The sequence below is a fragment of the Gopherus evgoodei genome, chromosome 5 (genome assembly GCF_007399415.2).
Source record: "Gopherus evgoodei ecotype Sinaloan lineage chromosome 5, rGopEvg1_v1.p, whole genome shotgun sequence".
Classification (NCBI taxonomy): Eukaryota; Metazoa; Chordata; order Testudines; family Testudinidae; genus Gopherus; species Gopherus evgoodei.
In genome coordinates, this window is record NC_044326.1 from 7257032 (window position 1) to 7271663 (window position 14632).

A 14632-nucleotide genomic window follows, 5' to 3' on the forward strand; every position below is an offset into this window, starting at 1 on the left:
GCTATTGGAGATCTTTAACTCCAGCTGGCTATTAATCCTCCTGAATTATTGCCACTGCTGCTGTTAGGAATGTCCTTTAATGGTCAGAGCAGTAGAGTGCAGGTCAAAACTTCTGGGTTCTGTTTACAACTCCAGCACTGACTTTCTGCCCAGTCATTTCAGTACTCGGTGCCTCAGTTTACTCATCTGTAAAATGGGCCTGACAATATCTACTTCACAGGGGTGTTGCAAGTGTAATTAATGTAATAGAATATTCTGAGCTCCTCAGAGGAGATGTGCTATTGAAATGCCAAGTATTATAATCGAGGTGTTATTTAATACATTTGTGATAGCTTTCCTGCCAAGTTTCTGAAGCCGTAGTCGTGCAATGTGCATGAGAGATAACTGGCATTGACTTCTGGCTGTACTGGGCATTGCCAGGATATATAATGGCTAGATAGTACATTATCCATTCAGATTTCAGACCTCTACTTTAAGAAAACTCCGTTTATGGTTCAAAATTTCAGAATCATCCAATCCTTTATTATTAAAAGGAAACTAGCAAGGCAATTTTTGCCCAAAATGCTGTACCTCAGAAAAGTAAGGTATGCATTAACCCAAGGGTTGGCAACCTTTCAGAAGTGCTGTGCCGAGTCTTCATTCATTTGCTCTAATTTAAGGTTCCGCATGCCAGTCATGCATTTGAATGTTTTTAGAAGGTCCCTTTCTATAAGTCTCTTTAATATATAACTAAACTATTGTTATATGTAAAGTAAATAAGGTTTTAAAATGTTTAAGAAAACTTCATTTAAAATTAAATTAAATTGCAGAGCCTCCCCGGAGCAGTGGCCAGGACCCGGGCAGTGTGAGTGCCACTGAAAATCAGCTCGCGTGCCGCCTTCGGCACTGCGCCATAGGTTGCCTACCCCTGCATTAACCTAAAGCCACTAGAAAAGTAACAATAGTTCAAGAGAAATTTATTGTAATAATAAATATTCTCCTGCCGTGTTTGCTGCATTGCAGAATTGTGTAATTGACAATGAAAGTCATTCTAGCAACAAAAGCAAAATGTTCAATGTCAAATCTGAGAAATTTAACAGAAATTTGCATAATTCATGTTCTTATTTTTTTTTTAATGTGCTACTTGTAGCTTTAGTCATGAAACTTATTTTAAAAATACACGAACAGATAGCGAACTGAGACTTCTGTTATCACACAACTATTTGCTTGTTTTGCAGTTATCCCTTATCCACTTCTTTGTCTCATCCACCTATTGCGTTTCTTAACCTAGATTGTCAACTCTTCAGGAAACCTTTTCACTGCCTGTTTGTGCAGCAGTGCCCCAAAGCACTGCTGTAATAGCGATAGTATTAACCTGGCAGTGTAGTTAAAAGAGGGTGATGACAACATTTGGGTAGGCTCTCAAGCAGAAATTAAAAGTAGCTCCACGCTCCTGTGGAACTAGAGCTGGTCAAAAAAATGCCAATTCTATTTCACAGGATTTTTTTTCTATAAAAACTTTATCGTTTTTGTGGAAAAACTGAAACATAAAATTGAAAAAAAGGTGTTTTTTAAAAACCATTTTCAGGAAAAACGTTCTATTTCTGGAAACCAAACTATCACCCAAAATTTTTCATTTTCTGGGTTTTCATCAACCCCGGAAAGTTTTGACCAAAATGAAAAATATCTGCTAAAATGTTTAGGGTTTTAAAAAAAAAAAAACTTTCAGCGCCAAAAAACTTTTTGACGAAAACATTTCAGCCAGGTTGACACACCACTTCAAGGTCTCCTAAGTCCCATTCCAGTTTTGCTGGCTGACTTTCTCCACAGTGGCTGGCATGTACCTCTCCCCTTAATTGACTTCCTTTTCCATTGCTCCTTGCCGCCTGGCTGGCTGCTGTCTTTATCTTCCTCTTCGCCCACTACTCTTTCCTGGCTGCCTCTTTTCCTAATGAGTTTCCCAGACTCTCGCTCATCACATCATCTGAGACCATGGCATAGATTCATAGACTCTAGGACTGGAAGGGACCTTGAGAGGTCATCGAGTCCAGTCCCCTGCCCTCATGGCAGGACCAAATACTGTCTAGACCATCCCTGATAGACATTTATCTAACCTACTCTTAAATATTTCCAGAGATGGAGATTCCACAACCTCCCTAAGCAATTTATTCCAGTGTTTAACTACCCTGACAGTTAGGAACTTTTTCCTAATGTCCAACCTAAATCTCCCTTGCTGCAGTTTAAGCCCATTGCTTCTTGTTCTATCATTGGAGGCTAAGGTGAACAAGTTTTCTCCCTTCTCCTGATGACACCCTTTTAGATACCTGAACACTGCTATCATGTCTCCTCTCAGTCTTCTCTTTTCCAAACTAAACAAACCCAATTCCTTCAGCCTTCCTTCATAGGTCATGTTCTTAAGACCTTTAATCATTCTCGTTGCTCTTCTCTGGACCCTCTCCAGTTTCTCCACATCTTTCTTGAAATGCGGTGCCCAGAACTGGACACAATACTCCAGTTGAGGCCTAACCAGCGCAGAGTAAAGCGGAAGAATGACTTCTTGTGTCTTGTTTACAACACACCTGTTAATGCATCCCAGAATCACATTTGCTTTTTTTGCAACAGTATCACACTGACTGATATTAAGCTTGTGGTCCACTATGACCCCTAGATCTCTTTCTGCCATACTCCTTCCTAGACAGTCTCTTCCCATTCTGTATGTGTGAAACTGATTGTTCCTTTCTAAGTGGAGCGCTTTGCATTTATCTTTATTGAACTTCATCCAGTTTACCTCAGACCATTTCTCCAATTTGTCCAGATCATTTTGAATTTTGACCCTGTCCTCCAAAGCAGTTGCAATCCCTCTCAGTTTGGTATCGTCTGCAGACTTAATAAGCGTACTTTCTATGCCAACATCTAAGTCATTGATGAAGATATTGAACAGAGCTGGTCCCAAAACAGACCCCTGTGGAACCCCACTTGTTATAGCTTTCCAGCGGGATTAGGAGCCATTAATAACTACTCTTTGAGTACGGTTATCCAGCCAGTTATGCACCCACCTTATAGTAACCCCATCTAAATTGTATTTGCCTAGTTTATCGATAAGAATATCATGTGAGACCGTATCAAATGCCTTACTAAAGTCTAGGTATACCACATCCACCGCTTCTCCCTTATCCACAAGACTCGTTATCCTATCAAAGAAAGCTATCAGATTGGTTTGACACGATTTGTTCTTTACAAATCCATGCTGGCTATTCCCTATCACCTTACCACCTTCCAAGTGTTTGCAGATGATTTCTTTAATTACTTGCTCCATTATCTTCCCTGGCACAGAAGTTAAACTAACCGGTCTGTAGTTTCCTGGGTGGTTTGTTTTTATTTCCCTTTTTATAGATAGGCACTATATTTGCCCTTTTTCCAGTCTTCTGGAATCTCTCCCGTCTCCCATGACTTTCCAAAGATAATAGCTAGAGGCTCAGATACCTCCTCTGTTAACTCCTTGAGTATTCTAGCATGCATTTCATCAGGCCCTGGTGACTTGCAGACATCTAACTTTTCTAAGTGGTTTTCAACTTGCTCTTTTTTTATTTTCTTCTAAACTTACCCCCTTCCCATAAGCATTCACTATGTTAGACGTTCCTTCAGACTTCTCAGTGAAGACCAAAACAAAAGTCATTAAGCATCTCTGCCATTTCCAAGTTCCCTGTTACTGTCTCTCCCTCCTCACTGAGCAGTGGGCCTACCCTGTCCTTGGTCTTCCTCTTGCTTCTAATGTATTGATAAAAAGTCTTCTTGTTTCCCTTTATTCCCATAGCTAGTTTGAGCTCATTTTGTGCCTTTGCCTTTCTAATCTTGCCCCTGCATTCCTGTGTTGTTTGCCTATATTCATCCTTTGTAATCTGACCTAGTTTCCATTTTTTATATGACTCCTTTTTATTTTGTAGGTCATGCAAGATCTCGTAGTTAAGCCAAGGTGGTCTTTTGCCACATTTTCTATCTTTCCTACCCATCGGAATAGCTTGCTTTTGGACCCTTAATAGTGTCCCTTTGAAAAACTGCCAACTCTCCTCAGTTGTTTTTCCCCTCAGTCTTGATTCCCATGGGACCTTACCTATCAGCTCTCTGAGCTTACCAAAAATCTGCCTTCCTGAAATCCATTGTCTCTATTTTGCTGTACTCCCTTCTACCCTTCCTTACAATTGCAAACTCTGATTTCATGATCAGTTTCCCCCAAGCTTCCTTCTACTTTCAAATTCTCAACGAGTTCCATCTTCCATCAAATATGGTCAGATCCATCCAGTGCCAAACCTTCCAGAAGTATTCCTCTAATACTATTATGATTTTAATTATAGAATGGAATAGCATCTTTACAGCCGCTACTCTGTTCTATAAATATTTAGCTACAGTCTTTTTAATGTAGATTACCTCACTATGTATTTTATGGACCTTATGAAGCATTATAGGGTATTTAACTTGGATAGTTATAGCAGGCATGTTTGCGTTTGTCATTTATTGAGGTAAATTTTTAAGCTAGTTACAGTCGCCCTGGTAAGCCATAATATCTTAATGCATTTTGCAAATTCAGATTTGAAGCATGTTTTCAAATGGATTATCTCCCAGTTAATTTGTCTGTCCTATAAAACCGAACTTGGACATCTTTGTACTAGTGAGTGTAAGAAAGTACTTACTGCATGTTCATAATAGTAGCTCTCCTGAGTATACTCTACCTTGGATGTTTTCAGTTATTGCCAAGTATACTAGAGCACGAAATTGCCACAGTTTACTTCTTTACATTTAAAGCCATGATACAGTGCGCGGAGCAAAACCAGGTAACAATATGAGGGAGACTTACATTTCTGTACTGTAACTTACAAATGACCTATTTCTTTAAATTTATAAAACAAGCCACATCTCGTGCACAACTGAGTTATAAACTCCTAATAATCTAGTTTCTCTTACCTTCAGTAGTGTGAATGGTGCCATTAGAGTACTAGACTGTGCACAGATGCCAACTTTGTGTGTTCCCCAGGGGATGCTCGACTCCCACTCCACCCCAGGCCCTGCCCCCACTCCACCACTTTCACCAAGCCCCACCCTCGCTCTGCCTCTTCCTGCCCCATTCAATCTCCCCCAAGTGCATCCCACCCTCACTCCTCCCCTTCCCCCCAGTCCCTCCTGCATGCTGCTGAACAGCTAATCCGTGTCAGGCAGGAGGGAGAGGAGCTGATCAGTGGAAGAGCTGATCACTGTTTTGTTTTGTTTTGTTTTTCCTCATGGGAGCTCCAGCCCTGGAGTACCCACGGAGTTGGTGCCCATGTGACTATGGGTAAATAAAGACTACACTATGAAAGTTGTTAATACTGCCTATTTGTTGTTTTGTGCAGTTTTTAAGAAATATTACTACCATGAGCACCAAGGAGAGAGTTACATGGAAAGTACACGTGCTGATGTAATTCCAAGCCTCAGCATCAATACCACCTTCTTGATGAATTCATCAGTGAGCAGGTCTTTGTCGCTGGAGAATCAGACGGGCATGAATGAGGTCGTGCATTATGGACGTGAAACTGCTGTCCTCAGTCTCATGTTGATGCTGGGAACCCTTTGGCTTGGTCATACACTTTATCAGTTTAAGAAAAGGTGAGTTACTTCAGCCTTAGAGTTCATTCTACAGATTCAAATCCCAGTCTTGAGTCTAGGGTATGTCCACACTGCAAATAGGTTTTCCCTATCAAGACTCCTGTGGCTGGTCCGGGCCAGCTGACTTGGACTTCCAGGGCCCAGGCTAAAGGACCATTTAATAATGGTGTAGACATCAGGCTGCAGCGCAACCTCTGGGACTCTCCCATCTTGCAGGGTTCTAGAGACTGGGCTCCAGTGTGAGCCCGAACGTCTTCACTGCAATTAAACAGCCCCTTAGCCTGAGCCCTCGAGTGCAAGCTAGCTGGCATGGGCCAGCCGGGGTGTTTTAATTGCAGTGTAGACATACCCCTAGTGAAGTTAGTGGGAGTTTTGCCATTGACTTCAGTGGGAACAAGAACAGGCCTTAATTTGGCTGGCAATCTGGAAAATCCCAGTCGCCTGCAGCTGCGGCGCAGATCAAACAGCAATACAAGTTGTCGGAGTTGCCTGCTAACCAAATTCAGTAGTGGGCTCCGAGAGCTTCACCAGGCCACTATGAATGCAGTTGCTTGGCTCAGCGAGTAGGCAAACGCTAAGCAACTCTTGTTTGATCAGTGGAAGACATGCTTCCATGTCTGGCTAGGCATTTTAAGACATTAATAGATTTTGAAAGTGTTGCGACAGTCATATAAACTTCCTTTGACTCTCTTGAAGAGTGCGTGGCTAAAACCCAGTTAATCTCATAAGAATGGCCACTCTGGGTCAGACCAGTGGTCCATCTAACCCAGTATCCTGTGTTCCGTTGGTGGCCAGTGCCAGGTGCTGCAGAGATCAGGTAATCACTGAGTGATTGTCCACTCCCAGCTTCTGGCTGTCAGGCTAGGGACACCCAGAGCATGGGGTTGCGTCCCTGACTATCTTTGCTAATAGTCATTGACAGACCTATCCTCCATGAACGTACCTAATTAATTTTTTTTAAACCCATTGTATTTTGGCCTTCACAACATCCTCTGGCAACAAGTTCCACAGGCTGACTTTGTCTTGTGTGAAGCAGTACTTCCTTTTGTTTGTTTTAAACCTCCTGCCTGTTAACTTCATTGGGTGACCCCTGGTTCTTGTGTTATGGGAAGGGGTAAATAACACTTTTTCTCCACACCATTCATGAATTTATAGACCAGTATAATATTGCCCCCAGTCATCATTTTTCCAAGACTCTCTCCTCATACGGAAGATGATCCATCCCCCTAATCATTTTTGTTGCTTTTCTCTGTACCTTTTCTATTTCTAATATATCTTGTTTGAGATGGGGTGACCAAAACTACACAGTGTTCAAGGTGTGACCGTACCATGGATTTATATAGTGGCATTATAATATTTTATGACTTATTATCTATCCGTTTCCTAATGTCTCCTAACATTCTGTTAGCTTTTTGGCTGCCACTGCACATTGAATGGGTGTTTTCAGAGAACTATCCACAGGGACTCCAAGATCTTTCTTGAGTGGTAACAGCTAATTTAGAGCCCATCATTCTGTAGGGATTATTTTCCAATGTGCAGTACTTTGCCTTTATCAGCATTGACTTTCTGCTGCCATTTAATTGTCTAGTCACCCAGTTTTGTGAGATCCCTTTGTAATGTCTCAGTCTACCCTGGATTTAATGATCTTGAGCAATTGTGTATGGTCGGCAGATTTTGCCACTTCACTGTTTTCTAAATGATCTGGAAAAGGGATAACTTTATAGAAATATACTCCCATATTGTAAATAATAATTTCCTGGAAAGGTACCTCATCTCACTTACCTCCAAAAACACAAAAGGCAGTTAGCTGGGTACCCAACTCTCTCTGAGAGTCCATGGGAATTGGGTGCTTTAACTCCTTTTGGAGTCTTTGACAAATCTCCCACTCGAATTGTTAGAGTGGAAAAGTACTGGAGCTGGAAATTGCAGACACAACCCACGTGGCGGGGGCGGGGGAGGAAGGAAGACTGGAAATAAGAGCTAGCTGTCAGCTCTTGAGAACCGTGCATGTTTTTCAAAGCCTGAATCTTCAATTTTGTTCCCTTTTGGATTTCACTGTGATTTTTCACCAAACTTCAGAGACTACATTTCCCATAAACAGAGATTCTACTGCTTAGCTTTCAAAAAACTGGTAGGTACATTACATCATTAAGGACTGTTTAAAATAATATTGGGAGTGAAGAACTAACAATAGCAGCACGGGGCTGAAGTAGCATTCGGTATAGAGCTAGTCACTGCCTGTGGTTTGAATGATTACTCCATTACCGTCATAGTGGGAAAACTGAGTATGTTGAATGCTAATGGAAAGTTGTTGGGGTTTTTTTTTAATTGCAGCCCCTATCTGCATGCAAGGGTCCGTGAAATCCTGTCCGACTGTGCCTTACCCATATCCGTTCTAACCTTCTCCATCGTAGGCTCCTACTTCTTCAAGGAAATAGAAAGTAAGTCTACTTGTTTAATCCTTCAAATTACCGGGGGAAAGGCACTTAAGATGGAATCGAAGAAGAAAACAAGTTAATTGCAAAAAAAATTAGCATCAAAATACAAAAGTTCTTCAGTATATTGTCTCTTAAATACATGCCCCACACATGCATAAATATGCCTCCAATTCTGTCAGTAAAAGTTAATTTATGCAAACACTGACTCAAGCAGTATTGCATATAGTTTTTCTCAGTACGTTAATTTAAATTTGTCATTTCATTTGAATGTCATTAAAATGTGCATCTGTTGTTAGAAAGAGTTGATCCTATTATTCTCATAAAGGACAGAAGGGCAGGGCAGTTAGTAGGCAGGAAGGGTTGTCACCAGCTGTACAGATGTGGTGTTGATGATCTCGGCCTGTTCTTTTAGTCTCCTCTTTATATTTTCCTAATTAAAAGTGTAATGGTCCAAAGCATCTGGGTGATTCTAAGATACACAAGGAAGTCTAACAATGATACACCATTCATTGGACAAACGGATCAGCTTTTCCATATCAGGAAGAGAGAATAGGGACAGGAATTGCATTGACCTGTGATGACGTGAGTTAACGATCTGAGGAAGTGTATGGAAGTAAATAAGAAGTGGCACTTTTGGTGTGACTCTCACTCCATCCAACTGGATTGAGAAGTGGTGAATTGTAGCGTGTGATCTTTCCCTTAGTGACGATGGATTTCTTGTCACCAGCTGAAGCCAGCTCTGTATTATGCTAAAACCCATTGTGTAGCTCATTTGGTGTTGAGAGTATTTTAAAATGCCTATACTAGCAGATTAACTATGAAGTAAGATTGTACAATGAAGATGCCAAATTATTTGTATTTATTTCAGATCCAGAAACGGGCTGTAAAGTCCTATGTCTGTGATAAGAGTTGTTTTTTTTTTTTACTTGCCTTGTCCTCAATTAAAATTTTCATCTCCTTATAAAATAAAAATTGCAGCATGACTAGCCATTATCAGTCAGGGCTAGAGCGATAAATATAGTTTAAAAAAACAGTAGATTTATAGACTTCAGTGCAAGAAGGGGCCATTATGATCCTCTTGCCTGACCTGCATAATGCAGGCCAGAGAACCAGTGGAACCTGTATCAAAGCCAGTAACTTGTGGTTGGGCTGGAACATAAGTTTGCTTCATGCAGGTAGTTGGAAAACAGTACGATGCCTCTTTAACACTTTTTTTTTTCCTGTGTGTTTACAGTGTCCAAATTTAACTACAACCCATCTGAGAGCTTATTTGTGCTGGCCCCAGTCCAGTCTCTCTCAGTTGGCTCTGTAATGAGTGCCATGGGCCTGGGGTTCCTTCTGTCGATGCTTTTCTTCATAGAGCAGAATATAGTGGCATCACTCACAAATGCTCCAGAGAACAGGTAAAATTGTTAATCCCTTTCTTTCCAAACCAGAGTAGTTCTTCTTAGGGATCCTCTATGTGAGCAATGAGACCAGGGCAGTGAATCTACCCAGCCCTAGCTTGGAACTATCCTTGTGCACCCTGCTAATGCTTGTTAACAGTTGAATAGACTTCTTTGACCTAGTCCTCTTTTGAAATGGGACTAGCTCAAAAAGCGTTAATGAACTGTTAATGCATGTCAGCAGGGTACATATGGAGAGTGCCCTCTAGATTCACACTCCTGCTTGCAGCAGTCTAATTGTTCATATAGAGAAGCCCTGAGATAATTTCACTTCAGTACTATATTACTGTGTTCTGAGTAAAGATGGACTGGGAGTGAATTACACAACCTTGCTAGCTCTGTTTGTGTACCCCTTATATATTTGCATGTGGAAGTCTCCCAATTCTTCATACCTGGAATGGTATTTTATGCCAGCCCGAGAGAGACTGCCTCTAGCAATGTGTTCTTTTGGGAGTGATTTCATAGGTAGGGGTCTGCTTAAATCCTGGAGAAGTCACACACTTTTTTGCAGGTTGGTCATGGCATAAATAGCAAATTTTGCACCTGTTGACACATCCATGAAATTTGCTGTTTTATGCTGTGACCAACCCACAAAAACTGTGATTTCTCTGCAGCATTTCTCAAGCTGGGGGTCCTGCCCCAAAAGGAGGTCTCAAGCCAATTAGGGGCTCGTGGCATTCCCACCCTTACTCTTTTGCTGCTGCTGGCAGAGGTGCTGCCTTCAAAACTGGACACCGAGCCAGCAGCTGCCGCTGTCCGTTCTGCCTTCAGAGCTGGGGGGCCGGAGTCCAGATTTCACAAGTGAGACCAGATTTCATGCAATCAGGACATGTGATTGCAGCACATGAAGTCGTGCTCGTGCTAGTTTTGATCCAAGTTAGCTCAAATAATAATAGCAGTGAAGCTACAGCAGCACAGGCTAGCCCTGCCTGCCCAGGACCCTGGGTATGGGCTTGAGTAGCTGACAGCCTGTGCTACTTTGAATCATAGAATATCAGGGCTGGAAGGAACCTCAGGAGGTCATCTAGTCCAACCTCCTGCTCAAAGTAGGACCAATCCCCAACTAAATCATCCCAGCCAGGGCTTTGTCAAGCCTGACCTTAAAAACCTCTAAGGGAGGAGATTCCACCACCTCCCTGGGGAACCATTCCAGTGCTTTACCACCCTCCTACTGAAAGTTTTTCCTAATATCCAATCTAACCTCCCCCACTGCAACTTGAGACCATTACTCCTTGTTCTGTCATCTGGTACCACTGAGAACAGTCTAGATCCATCTTCTTTGGAACCACCTTTAAGGTAATTGAAAGCAGCTATCAAATCCCCCCTCATTCTTCTCTTCTGCAGACTAAATAATACCAGTTCCCTCAGCCTCTCCTCATAAGTCATGTGCTCCAGCCCCCTAATTATTTCTGTTGCCCTCCGCTGGACTCTTTCCATTTTTTCCACATCCTTCTTGTAATGTGGGGCCCAAAACTGGACGCAGCACTCTAGACGAGGCCTCACCTATGTTGAATAGAGGGGAATGATCACATCCCTTAATCTTCCGGCAATGTTCCTATTTACACAGTCCAAAATGCTGTTAGCCTTCTTGGCTATACTACTATGGTTACTCGAACTAGCTTTGCTCTAGAAATAAATCAAAGCTAACTCAGGTATTTCCACATGTACTGCAGTCCCACCTTCCAACTGCTGTGTAAACATACCCATAGTGCCAAGTGTACTCTGGCATTATTCCTAGAAATTTATATTTGGGGATTAAATGGTGCAAGATGTGTGGCTACCACTCATTTTGTTTGTTGGGCCAACAAGTACTCAACCTACCTCGGAACTTCCAAAAACACCAATGTCTAAAGCAGAGGTTCTCAAACTGGGGGGCATGGACTGTATTCTGGGAGGGTGTGAGAAGGCAGAACAGAGAGCAGTGGCTTCTGGCTGGGCACCCAGCTCTGAAGGCAGCGCTGCCGCCAGCAGCAGTGCAGAAGTAATGGTGAAATAAGGTACTGCCACCCTTACTTCTCTGCTGCTGCTGGTGGCAGCACAGCCTTCTGAGCTGAGTGGCTGGAAAGTGATACACTATATGCTTAAATGGCTCTGTTTGAATCAATGATGCCTTACCGTTTTTAATATTTAGTGAGAGTTGAACGTTGGTGGGGGGTTTTTTAATCGGTATATGTACTTTGTGTGATCAAGGGAGGGGGAGCAAAAACTACTACAGACATGAACAAGAGGGGTGCAATCAAACAAGTTTTTGAGAACCACTAGTCTAGAGAGACCAGATAGTCAGACCCTCTCAAATTTGGTTTGTTGAAACAAAGAAGATTATTTCAAGCTTCTGTTAAGAAAACGAGTTGTCAGGAAGCATTTCAGTTTTTGGAAAGAATCTTCAGAAGCAGTCTCTTAAAACTTTTTGACAAAGACAAAGAACCAGCGTTGCATTGGAGCAGTGAGCAAAGCATCTGAAGATTGGTTAGCTCACCTTGCAGCTTTGCCGTTCTTATTTTATGGATTTTACATTTATGATCTCATTTATTCTGAAGTCAATGGTTGTACCTCCCATTTTAATATGTGGTCAGGCTTGTGGTTTCTTGATTTTGGAATGCAGCGAATATTTCTCTTTAAACTAGAGCGGATCAACCAAAAAGTTCTCCCGCATCATGTATTGCAGCTATGCTAATTTCAAAGAATTTTGAAACTGAAAAAGGAGAGTTTGGAACTATGCTGGCTTGCCACTATATAATTCAGTATATGGAAGCAAAGGAGGTCAGGCTTAAAGTAGGACAGTGTGTGTAATCTAGTATCACTTTTATCTAAAAGCTCTGATTTATGCACAAGCTTGGAAACAAGAAGCTGCAGTCTTGAAATATTCCCTTTGATGTTTCTACCAACTACAATCATCAAGGGTGAATTTATAGGATTCCTCCTCCTCCTCCTCCCCACCCCGAACTACCATTTTCTCAGTGGATTTCTTTTGCTAATCTAATGCATGGGAGGGTTTTTCTTTTTTTTTCTTGCAAAACAATATTTTTTAGTGTTTTTTCTGTTTCTCACATTTTATTTGACAAAGGACCATTAGCACAAGAAAGCAGAGAGAAATGGACAGGCTCAAAACAATTGGGTTATGTCTGTTCTGGGATTTCTTCTCTGTGCCATTGGAAAATTCTCCTCTATCCTCTTTGATTCAGCTCTTTAATTAAATAGTGATTGGCATAAATGTAAGTTGTAAATGGATCACTTTGCCATTTTCTTGGTTGAATTTCGTGAGTCATTTTCTGCCTATGCGACATTAGCAGCACATTGATATGGTGACTTTTGGTATTGAGTAGAGTTATAGGTAAAGGGTATGTAACTGGGTTCTTCCTCAGGTATCACAGCCAAACTGCTAACTCTCACATCAGTGTCTTTTTCAAATGAAATGGAGCCTTTCAGTTGTAGTATAGAAAGGCAAAAGATGCTGCTCAACTGAAAGTAGATTGAATTGCTCAGTTACAAGACTCTTCAAAACTGGATTGGGTAAAGCATTACCAATTAAAATCTAGATCTAGCTGGTCCTGCCTCAGCATAGAATCACAGAAGATTAGGGTTGGAGGAGTCCTCAGGAGATCATCTAGTCCAACCCCCTACTCAAAGCAGGATCAACCCCAACTAAATCATCCCAGCCAGGGCTTTGTCAGGCCGGGCCTTAAAAACCTCTAAGGATGGAGATTCCACCACCTCCCTAGGTAACCCATTCCAGTGCTTCACCACCCTCCTAGTGAAATAGTGTTTCCTAATATCCAACCTAGACCTCCCCCACTGCAACTTGAGACCATTGTTCCTTGTTCTGTCGTCTGCCACCTCTGAGAACAGCCGAGCTCCATCCTCTTTGGAACCCCCCTTCAGGCAGCTGAAAGCTACTATAAAATCTCCCCTCCCTGTTCTCTTCTGCAGACTAAATAAGCCCAGTTCCCTCAGCCTTTTCTCATAAGTCATGTGTCCTAACCCCCTAATCATTTTCATTGCCCTCCGTTGGACTCTCTCCAATTTGTCACCATCCTTTCTGTAGTGAGGAGCCCAGAACTGGACGCAGTACTCCAGATGTGGCCTCACCGGTGCCGAATAGAGGGGAATAATCACTTCCCTCGATCTGCTGATAATGCTCCTGATAATGCAGCCCAATATGCCGTTGGCCTTCTTGGCAACAAGGGCACTCAACAGTGCCCTTGTCCATTGTAATCCCCAGGTCCTTTTTTGCGGAACTGCCAGTCAGTCCCTAGCCTGTAGCAGTGCATGGGATTCTTCCGGCCTAAGTGCAGGACTCTGCACTTGTCCTTGTTGAACCTTATCAGATTTCTTTTGTCCCAATCCTCCAATTTGTCTAGGTCACTCTGGAACCTATCTCTACCCTCCAGTGTCTCCACCTCTCCCCCCAGCTTAGTGTCATCTGTGAACTTGCTGAGGGTGCAATCCATCCCATCATCCAGATCATTAATGAAGATATTGACCATGTGGGGGTGGACTAGATGACCTCTCAAGGTTCCTTCCAGCCCTGTGTTTCTATGATTCTGTGATCGGTGAAGAGAAAAATGATGGGTTGACTGGGCAATGTACAGGCAGCTTAATAAATCTTCGCAGTCTCTTACATCTGTGGTTCTGTACATTGAGTTTCGGCATAACTTAGCTGATGTTGCCCATTTTTCAAATTGAGTACGTGCTGTACTTATCTTGAATCAGGTCCCAGGCCGTGGTCTGCTTGCTGTCAACTGAATACTTTAAAAACTTACCAAAAAACCTAGGGGCAACATCCCAGTTTGGGACTGAAACAAGGATAGAGAGAGTAGCCAGATGGATCTAGGCTTTGGAAAAAAGCCCACAATGGCATAAGCAATTAAATACTTTTTTGTACGAGCTAACGGGAAAATCCAAAAAGGGCAGATGGGGAAAAAAACAATAAATGAAGCCTCCGCTCTTCAGGTGCTGCTTTGGCAATGTGGAAGAACAGGATGTGAGCTGAGAACGTGCCTGCTCAAAGCTTGCCTAGAGGGGAAGCAGGCACATAACTCCAATGGATGCTGCTGATTAAAGGTTTCTTTCCTCAGAGTGGGCCCCCCATAGGCCTTTAGTAAATGTTTAAGCATGTAGCTAACTTACCAGGCA

The 14632-nt window shown here is 42.3% G+C and overlaps 1 protein-coding gene across 7 annotated transcripts in view; it reads left to right on the forward strand.

Moving 5' to 3' along the window:
* The window catches only part of SLC4A11 (solute carrier family 4 member 11), a 196855-nt gene that overhangs the window by 150143 nt on the left and 32080 nt on the right, over positions 1–14632 (forward strand). For all 7 annotated transcript variants that reach the window (XR_004000528.1, XR_004000525.1, XR_004000527.1 and 4 more), the window contains exons 14-16: positions 5364–5616; positions 7951–8057; positions 9289–9457. Coding sequence is in view for 2 of the 7 variants with exons in the window: in XM_030563594.1 (XP_030419454.1) it covers positions 5364–5616; positions 7951–8057; positions 9289–9457 (529 nt within the window). In the remaining 5 variants the exon portion in view is untranslated. The remainder of the gene's footprint in view (positions 1–5363; positions 5617–7950; positions 8058–9288; positions 9458–14632) is intronic.